Source organism: Jaculus jaculus, chromosome 1, assembly GCF_020740685.1.
Source record: "Jaculus jaculus isolate mJacJac1 chromosome 1, mJacJac1.mat.Y.cur, whole genome shotgun sequence".
Lineage (NCBI taxonomy): Eukaryota > Metazoa > Chordata > Mammalia > Rodentia > Dipodidae > Jaculus > Jaculus jaculus.
The window spans coordinates 309300277-309310739 of NC_059102.1; the positions used below are offsets into that span (position 1 = coordinate 309300277).

At 47.1% G+C, this 10463-nt stretch overlaps 1 protein-coding gene across 1 annotated transcript in view; it reads left to right on the plus strand.

The window, feature by feature from the left end:
• The window catches only part of Gpa33 (glycoprotein A33), a 39865-nt gene extending 38368 nt beyond the window's left edge, over positions 1 to 1497 (plus strand). Inside the window, exon 8 of the mRNA XM_045137716.1 lies at positions 161 to 1497. Coding sequence (XP_044993651.1) covers positions 161 to 302 — 142 coding nt within the window. The 3' untranslated portion in view covers positions 303 to 1497. The remainder of the gene's footprint in view (positions 1 to 160) is intronic.
• Positions 1498 to 10463: the final 8966 nt, after the last annotated feature.

Here is a 10463-nt window from a genome sequence, read left to right on the forward strand (position 1 = left end):
ATCTCTCTGCAGCCCTTTAGCTCAGGATCCCGTTGTAGCTGGTGGGCAGAGATGACAGATCTGGTGGCTGCTCTTCCCTAGCCATAATAACACCAGACCCAGCTTTCTTGGGAGGTGGGGTCCCAGTAAGAAATGACTTTCTCCTCTGTTCTCCCTGTAGGAACCGGGCAGCTTATCGGGAGCCTCCAGAGCAACCACGGGAGCTTTCCGGAATGCAGGAAGGAGAGGACGACGGCCGGCAGGAGGACCGTGCGAGCTCTGGGCGTGGATCTGCTGACCATCTGGACGGCCCCAGCCAGTGATGGGGGCCTGCCACACAACTGTGGAGACAGGATTGGGCCCAGTCTCGTGCCCGCCAGCCTCCCTTCTCCTTTCTAAGAACCCCAGTCCCATTCCTCCTAGGAAGCATTGGTGGAGATGTTTTGTCCTGGGTCTGTTGCTGAGGCATGTCACTGGCCTGGTGACAGGGGTCCCACTAGTGACCCACCCTGATGACCACACTCTCCTATGCAGTGGCCCCTCCCCACTGCTACATCTGGCTCAGGTCCTGGCCCATTCCCCTGCTGACACTGTTCAGAACTCATCATGGGGGCAGTGCCAGTCTGAGGAGGACAGGAGCCTGGTCTGCCCACTGGTACCCAGCACCCACAGAAGACATGTCAAATGAAGGGAAGAGTGACATAATAGATTCCCTGTAATTTACGCAGCTTAGGTGTGCCCCATTACCTGGAGGGCTGTCTCCTGCCTCCCTCACTGGTCTCAGTTCCCACCATACTGCCTACAATGGCCACCTCTTGCCCCATGCCCGTGCCCTTGTGGAGCTTTTGTCTTTGCAGTTCTATCTCTGCCAGACAAAATCTTGTCTGTCTCCACAGGCCTGCCCATCTCAGATCTCAAAGGTTTCCTTAACCCTGTCCTGACCACTCACACATAGGAAATAGTTTTGCTGCTTTGTCCCATAACAGTCCTGGGCCAAATGGCATAGGTCTGAGCTGTGCTTCTTGTTGTATTAGGGCAGGGCCTGGGCCTCCACCTGCTTTCCTCACAGCCTGGCAGCCCACGTTGGGAAAGTGCCTTCACAAGCAGGGCCTGACCTCCCCGATGTCGACTACAGACACTCAATGACACCCGCCCAAGCCCCTGCTGGTTGGGCAAGGCGGCGGAAGGACTGATTTAAAATGATCACACCCAGAGGCTTACTGGCCTCCCAGCCCCGCCCCACCGCTGAGCTCCGAGTGCTGGCTACTGTGCCACTCTCCCGCGCTCAGGCCCTGTCGGTTGCTCCACTGGTCACTCAGTGGCCGGTCTCAGCCACACGTGGTCAGCCACACGTGGTTTACCATTAGGGTCATATTGTTGCCTTTTCCGAATCATCAGAAAAGCAATTCTACAAACCCGCTCTCCACTCCTGATATTTTACATGTGTATTTTAATGTTTTGTGAAATTCTTTGCTTCATTCCACATGCTTTTGGTAATAATAAAGTTGTCAGTGAAAACCCGCCTGTTCTTTTCGGCATGGGCTTTGCTCATGCTGGGGACAGCCACCGTCTAGGGGGCTGCGTCTATTTCCCGTAAACCTCTCCTTCCAAGGCGAGGCGAGGCGACAGACAGGGATCTTGGGGTTGTATTGCTTATGGCCATGGTAAGGGTGGGCGGTTACTCACTGTTGCTGGGGGCATGACAGAGCCTGGCCTAGTGGTGGCGGTACGTTCCAGAAGCCTATATTGGCAGGAAGACCTGGCAGGTGTGGGAGTTACTCACATGTCTCTAGGATGGTGACAGAGACACACTCGCTCATGACACCCCATGAAGTCTCTACCGAGAGGAAGAGGGGTGGTCCTTGGGGCTGGGGAGAGGGTCTCGTGGTTAAAAGCACTTGCTGTGCCAGCAGCCTGATGCCCGGAGTTTGGATCTTCCATCCCCACATAAAGTTGGATCCAAGTGGTACATGTGTCGCTGAGCCCGGTGTGCTGGCAGTAATGGGAGGTAGAGTCAGGAGAACCCCCAAATGTCACTGCCAGCTAGTTTTGTGTTCACAGTGAAAAAATCCCAGGAAAGACTGTGTCTCAGACGGAGTGGAAGGTGAGCACCTTGACCCCGAGGTTGCCCTCTGACCTCCACACTTGTACCCTGGAGTGTGTGTGTGTGTGTGTGTGTGTGTGCGCGCGCGCGCGCGTGCATGTGCACCATCCCCCGCCCCCACAGCTACCAGTCAATAGCTGTGGCAGCGTGGCTCCATAGTCAGCTTGGACAGTGACTCTTGTGAGACTTTCACGGACCTGTCTTCCTGTCCCTCCCTCTGGTACTCTGTGCTGCGTCCCGTGTCAGCACCTGTCACACGGTACTGTGATATCTAGGTACACTTTTACTTCTGCCAATGCTGGTAAGATGTCTGAGCACAGGGAGAGGTCCAGGCCAGTGTCTGGTAAAAGTTGGTTGCGTGGAGAGTGTTTGCTGTCAGGGTGTCTTGCCTAAGGACGTCTCCTGGCCCTTTGACTATTTTGAGGTGTCATCAGCCTTCATGGGCCATGGCTCTGTAAGCATGCCTGGTGGCCAGTGGGAAGGGGGGCAGCTCCTCCCAGTCATCTGCCCTGTCCCCTGAAGCCTCCCTGTCCTAGCTCCTGACTTACGTCAGAGCACAGGGGGAGCAGAGCCTGCATTCAGTAGCATTGAGTAAGCACCTTCTCTGTGCCAGCCTCAGAGGACCACAGGTCCTTCAGACGAGCTAGCACCTAGTACATCACGTAGCTTTGTGAGCTAGCGAAAGGGCTCTGGGATGCGGTGGGGACTGGGTGACGCAGCCCGAAGGATCTGGAGACATTTCAAAAGGGAGGCGGTGTTTGGGTGCATCTTAACCGAACAGAGCTGGTGCGGACACCTCCCTGCCCTCCAGCGCTGGGCTCGATTACTTGGGGGTCAGATCTCATTATCAGTCGGTCACACCACAGATTCCTGTTGAATTTGTTTCAGCCCAGAGACTCCGTCGGGATTAGATGGCTGGAGGTTCCCATACAGCCAACGCTGGCTCAGCAGTCTAGACACAAGCTGTCAGCGTCCCTTCACAGTTCGTGTTTTCCTGCTGACGTTTCAGAGACTTCTGGTGTTTTAGAAGAGAGACAAAGGCTGATGTTGATGGAGGGAGGAAGTCATCTGAGACATTTCCCATGCAATCTTTAATTACGATTGCAAATATTAAGGCATATGCCATTCTTGGGTATGCATGTTATCACTCATGGAAGGACTCTGGCTGTTCAGAAAGGGTCTGAAAGGTAATGGGCAGTTTGGTAAATTATCTTCTATTCAGGATCTTGTTCCTAAGTTGCTTTCATGGCACAGGGACAAAGCATCAGCTCTCAGAGGCAGAGTCACATCAACCAAGTTCACAAGCACTGATGTTATCACCTGCAAACACTGAGATAGTCCATGGTCCAGACCACTGTTCGGTGTGCTTCTCCTATCTCATCTCATAACACTCACAGCAGCAATGTGACATAGATGCTTTTATTATCCCACTTTACAGATGAGGAAGTGGAGGCGCGATGTATTTAAGCACTTACAATAAACACAGAATGTTAATTTGCTGCTTACATCTGTTCAAGTTGACCAATCTTTTTGACCCCTGAGCCAATGCTATCTCACCCCATGGGCACTATGCCCTAAGCCACTTACTGGTATGTCTATTGGCTCCCTTCAGGGAGCTCTCATCCTCTATACCAGTAGGTACAAACAGGCATCATATCCCCTATGGAGATTCTAGAAGCTTCTCTGGCCTAGGCCCTGGATATTCTGGACCGGGTTCCTGAGCATGCTCTGAAGTGATCCTGTTGGGAAGCGTGGTCCTGTGGAAGGGGCCTCTTTGAGGTCATTGCACTTGCTTATTCAGACTTCCTCTCCTCATGTCTCAGAACAGATTCTAGAAGGTTCCTCCCTGATGACCCTGGGCTCTGCACATCCTCAGCTAACTTTGTTAATTTCCTACTTGCCTCTCTGCTATTCATATACTTTATGTTTGCTAAGCCTTCCTTTCCATCCCAGTTGAGCCAGGCCTTAGAGCTTCCCTTTCTTCTTCAGTGGATACTGAATATTCCTGCTCTGAGCTGGGAGGTATTGATCTTAAGGTTCAGCTCCAAGAAGCAATTTTATTTCCCTGATTGCCAGGTTGAGTTGTTGAGTAGATTTTTGTATTAATTAAGATAAGCCAAATCTGCTATAGAAATGGGCTCAAAATAGTAATGACTGAAAAATAACAGAAGTTTCTTCCTCACCCCCTCACAGATTTTGAGACGGACTCAGATTCTCCGGCTTCTGTCTGCCTTGGTCAGTGGGTCTTCCATCCTTGGGGGCTAGGAAATTTCCTTCCACCACCAGCAGAGAGCCAAAGTGCACAGGGAAGCCTTCCTTACTTCGGTCCAGAGGCGATGGCTTGGCATCTGCTCAGGGCACACACAAGTTGTGAGACACACAGCATGCAAGGGAGGCAGCAAAATGCAGACTCGTGGCCTTGACCTAGAGGATCAGGAAGAACAAGAACTGGCCCTTGGTTCCTGCCACAGCTGCCTCATTCCCACTTCCACAGACCTTCTCCATTTTATAGACAACAGGACACTTGAGAATTAATGTCATGAGAGGTGACCGTGCCAGTCTTATTCAAGACTCAATTGTTTCCACTTATGAAGAGCTCTATCTGACCTCTTTTCCTCTGGGCCCTACGCATGTGCACAGGTGAGAGCAGGAGACATCTGGGTGTGGAGACATAGCTAGGGCTGTCTGTTTTAGACTTGTGTATGACATTTGTGATCAACTGGAGTACAGGCATTTTAGTTCTAATACAATAGATGCATTTCTGAAAAGTTCTTTAAAAAAAAATCACAAAATCACACTCTGAAAATAATAGGACCTAGAAGAAAATTAGGACTAGGAGCACCCCAAATAAAACCAATGAACCTTTAAAAACCAATGTGCCAAGCCTGATGGTACAGGTCTGTAAATTCTGGCTGGGGCAGAAGGATTATGAGTTTGAGGCCAACCTGGATTACAGAAGGAGTTCAAGGCTAGCCTGAGCAATTTAGTGACACCTTACCTGGAATAAAAAGTAAAAAGTGGGGGGCGTGGTGGTGCATATCTTTCATCCTATCACTTGGGAGGTTGAGGTTGGAGGAGCACTGTGAGTTCAAGGCCAGCATGGAGCTACAGAGTGAATTCTAGGTCAGGCTCTGCTAGAATAAGACTCTTCCTTGAAACAAACAAACAAAATAGGGCTGGGGATGTCGCTCAGTAGATGAGTACAAAATAAGACAAATACATAAAAAATAATTGGACTTTGTCACTGGATCACTTCTAAAATATTGACCATCCTAGTGAAAATGTAAGCGATGCTAATCCCACTGGCACCCCGCATTACCATTAGTTGGTCTTAACATGGGCACTTGTTTCCACAGACACCCAGAAATTAGAAAATGACCAGCCAGTCCCTCTGACCACAGAGACAGAGATCCTGTGTTTAAAAGTTTGACTTTTATTTATTATCTTTGACTTTTATCTACATGCTGATCTTGGTGCTTGAGTTTTTCTGTTAGCCCTTTCTGACTGTGTGGGGGAGGCCTAGGTTAGGTTGCAAGGAGTAAGACACCATAAGTTCATCTTGTGAAAAAGTGATCCAGAGTGTGGTCTATTTATCAGTATTTGTGTGTGTGTGTGTGTGTGTGTGTGTGTGTGTGTGTAGGATGTATGGCATCTGTATATGTGGTGTTTACATGTGTGTGTGCAGAGGAGGGATCTTGGGTGTTCTCTAACACTCATTCCTGTGTCTCCTTGAGGCAGAGTCTCTCACTGAACCTGGTGACTAGAGAGCCACAGCAATTCTCAGCCTGCACGCCCCATAGGACTGGGGTTACAGGTGTGTGTGTCCATGTTGAGCTACTTACATAGGTGCTGGGGAATCAAACTCAGGCTCAGCCAGCGCCTCTCAGTTCCTCATACTTGGGCAGCAAGAGCTCTTACCCTCTAAGCTGTCTCCCAAGCTTGCTATTTTTTGTTTTGTTTTACCAGGTAGGGTCTCACTGTAGCCCGGGCTGACCTGGATTCTTGAACTCCTGGTGATTCTCCTACCTCTGCCTCTGGAGTGCTGGGATTAAAGGCATGTGCCACCATGCTCGGCAAGCTCGATATTATTTTTTTTGTTTTTTTGAGGTAGAGTCTCATTCTGGTCCTGGTTGACCTGGAATTAACTATGTAGTCTTAGGGTGGCCTCGAACTCTCGGGGATTCTCCTACCTCTGCTGCCCAAGTGCTGGGATTAAAGGTATGTGCCACCACGCCTGGCTTTCAATATTTTTTGATAACACAAAGGAGGTACCTTTTGTTTTAGTTAGATAAAGCCAAGCTGTACTGGGGTAATATCTCATCTCAGTGGCTTACAGCAGCAGTACATTACAATGCATTTCAGGTTGACTAGGTGCTATTCCACATCTCCCTCATCTGGGTCTTGGATCTGCCTAACCCCTGACAGTGCTGGTATTACTAAGGCTGTACGGGAGAGACGAATGGACTGTGAGGTGACCAGGAGAGCTTTGCAAAGCAGGGAGCCCCACACTTCTGCTCCTGTTCATTGTCCACAGTGGGCCATATCATCGGAACAGCCTTCACCATTCTGTATGCACACCGCCCAGGGAGCAAAGTGAATTAATCTTGAACTCACTTACCTTGAAACCACTTATTGCATGAAAGGAAAGCTCGTGCGCATTAAGCTTAGCCTTTTCCTTGAGGACATCGATAATTGTTCAGCTGTCTTTGTTGTGGGAAAGCCATCGCCTCTTCCAGAACTGAGGAAGAAAGGGGCTAGAGTTACTCATCCCTGGTAGAACCCAGTGAGAGCTGGAGACCGGGCGAAAGAGTTCCTAGTGGGAGTGAAGATGCTATTGCCAGAAAAGAAGCCGTGGAGCAGGGAGGGGCAGAAACAGCAGAAGCGTTAAATTAGACATTAGATTAGACGAAGTCACCCTGCCCCCACCCCCTCCCCGCCTCCTACTGCCAGGAACCGCGGTAAAACGCGCAGCTAAGCAGGTAGGCTCCCTGGAGGTCACTCTCCTGGAGCCCAGACCCGAGAAGAAAAGGAAGAACAGAGGTGGCGGTGAGGGCAGACGTGTCTATGGAGGACAATCAGCATCTGTAGCCTCCTGAAACCAGCCGTGAGGCTTCTATCTCTCAGCGCTACTCATCACCTCCCTGCGCAATTTGAAGGCAGAGGACCTGCTCCATCTTGCAAAAACATTAAAGCTCATTCACTTAAAAATTCATTTAAGGGGGCCTGGAGGGATGGCTTAGTGGTTAAGGCGTTTGCCTGCAAAACCAAATGACCCAGGTTCGATTCCCCAGGATCCACGTTAGCCAGATGCACAAGATGGCCCATGGGTTTGGAATTCATTTGCAGTGGCTGGAGGCCCTGGCGTGCCCATTCTCTTCCTCCTCCTCTTCCTCTGTCAAATAAATATATAAATATTTTTAAAAATTCATTTAAGGGTCTGGAGAGATGGCTTAGTGGTTGAAGTGCTTGACTGCAAAGCCTAAGGACCCAGGTTCCATTCTCCAGGTCCCATGTAAGCCAGACGCACAAGATGGCACATGCATCTTCTGGTGTTTGCAGTGGCTAGAGGTCCAGGCATGCCCATTCTCTCTCTCTCTTTCTCTCTCCCCTGCTCCTGTCTCGAATAAAAATAAATAAAAAATTCATTTAAAGCAGCTCAAGTACCAAACCAAGAGGAAATGAAAAATTTCCTATCCTATTTTGAGAACCCAGAGGACTAGCATCATTCAATGCCACACCAGGTCTAGAAGAGGGGTGATTCTTCCCATAGTTGCTCCGCCCCAGTGCATACACGTGCAGGAAGGTGGTGTGATTCCACAGGGCCCCTCTGTTACACTTTTCCCTTGGTACTGTTTTTCTTCAAACAATCTCAAACATACAAAAAATGTTCCAACGCAATACACGTTTAAAAAAATTATTTTATTTTCATATATGTATGCATGGAGAGAGAAAAAACGGATGTGTCAGGGCCTCTAACTACTGCAAACAAACTCCATATGCATGTATGCCACCTTGTGCATCTGGCTTACATGGGTCCTGGGAAATCACCTGCATCCACAGGTTTTGCAGGCAAGCACCTTAACTGCTAAGCCATCTAGCCCCAATTTTTTTCTTTTGTGGTTATTTTTATTTTCTGAAGTACTTTTTTTTTTTTTTAACCTGAATGATTTGAGAATAGTTGCAGACATACTGTTCCGCTGCCCCTGAACACTAGTGAGCTCACCTTCCACGTAAGGATGACTTAACACAACGCTGCAACACCTCCATCAAACCCTGGAAGTCAGTGTCGACACCTACCACCTGCGCCTGCAACCATTTTAACCTTAGAACCTTTCCAATTTTTGCTAGCTTTCCCAGCAGTATCCAGGGGAGCAAAAAAGCCAAGGTTCAAATTACTCACTGCACATTCTTATCAATGTATTTAGTCTCCTCCAGGTGAGACCACTTCCTTAGCCTTTTCTTGATGTTCATGACTTTGATACCTCTGATGACTACAAGCTAGTTATATTGTAAAAATGTCTTTCTTCTTTCAAAAAATATTTTTTATTTATTTGCAAGCAGAGCAAGATGCCAGGGCCTCTAGCACTGCAAACAAACTCCAGACGCACGCGCTACTTTGTGCATCTGACTTTATGTGGCTTGAACTCGGGTCATTAGGCTCTGCAGGCAGGCGATTTAACTACTGAGCCATCTCTCCAGCCCACAAAGCTGTATTCTTTTCACCGCATCCCATCTGGTGGCATGGGATTTGCCAGGGATATTAACTTTGTCCACTGGATTAACATAGTGCCTACAAAGTTTCTTTATTCACTTTACATCACAAATAATCGGGATTGGGAGAAACTTAGAGAGCATGCAAACATTTCAATTCTTCTCAAACTTTTAATTTATTCCTGAAATTATAAATCTCAATGGAATCTCACATTTATGTTTCCTTTACTGAATTATAATCCATTGCTATCATTATTTAACTTGACGTCCAATTGTCTCAGTTTGGCAATGAGGGCACTTCTTTGGCCTTTGTCAGGTTCCTGTCATCTAGGTATATATACTGCCTCACTTTTAACTTGGAGGCATGCCAGGTTTGTTTTGTACTGTCTCAGGCCTAGCCCTGAAATGAGCAGTTTCTCCAAGAATCATTTCTTCCGCTAAGGGGACAATGGTACTCAGAAATGAAGGTCGAAGAATGAGGTGTTGATTACTCCTACAAACTACTGTTCTCATGCCCTCTGAGTGGCAGAGCCATCCTGTGACAGAAATGCGCACATTCTTCACTTGTACGCTTGTAAGTTCACTCCAGTGCCCCAAGTCTCATCCAACACACCCTGGGGTTCATTTGTTTTTCTCTAGCCCAGAAACTTGGAGTCCCACTTTTTTTCTTTTATTTATTTGACCAGCTTCTCTGTAGTATAACCACTTTCCTTCACTGTCTTTGTGTACTCTGCCATAAAGATACCTAACACGTCCCTAGCAAGGAAACTACTGTATGAAGATAGTCTCCTACACCTTTTCTAGAAGCATTGCAGTTTCTGCTTTTATATCCAGATACCTTACTTATCCCATATGGATTCTGAGTGTGGTGTGAGGGACTTACACATGAAAGCATTTAGTTTATATATAATTATGGTAAGTACCACATATTGAACATAATTTTCTGTCTTCCTGCCTTGGTACCTTTGCAAAAAATCAATTGACCATCTAGGTGTGGATCTACTTGCGGCTTCTCTATTCTTTTCCCCTGGGCTATATGTCTGTCTTTATGCCAAGAATGCCCTCGGGGAATTGCTATAGTCCAGTATGTACATGGTCATCATGAATCTTGAACTCAGCTAATATCTCCTTAATTCCTCTTTGAGATGGCTCCGGACATTCTAGATCCTTCGCTTTTCCATATAAATTTGATAATTAATTTTTTACATTTATAAAATAAGCTCTTGGCATTTTCATTGGCATTGTACTTAATTAATAGATCAAGTTGACAAGAACTGGAATCTTAAAAATATTGAATCTTCTTGTATAAAAATGTTATCTTTTTCCCATTATTTAGGTCTCTGATTTCTTGCAGGTAGTTTGTAATTTTCAGTGCACAGGTTTTGAGGGTATTTTGTTCAACTTAAAAGTATTTTATGTTTTGCTGCTATTGCTGGCTTTGGCATTTCCATTTGCCTTGCTTAATTTATTTTGAAGCTCTACTAGTAGATATGCACACTTAAGATAATTATGCTTTCCCCTTTAATTGACGTGTTTGCCATTAGGAAAAAATGTCCATATTATCTGCAGTTGTACTCTGTCTTGAATTTTGTACTGACTTATATTAACCTAATAACTTTTCTGCTACTTATTGTATTCATAACTTTTTATTATTTTGCATTTAATACAA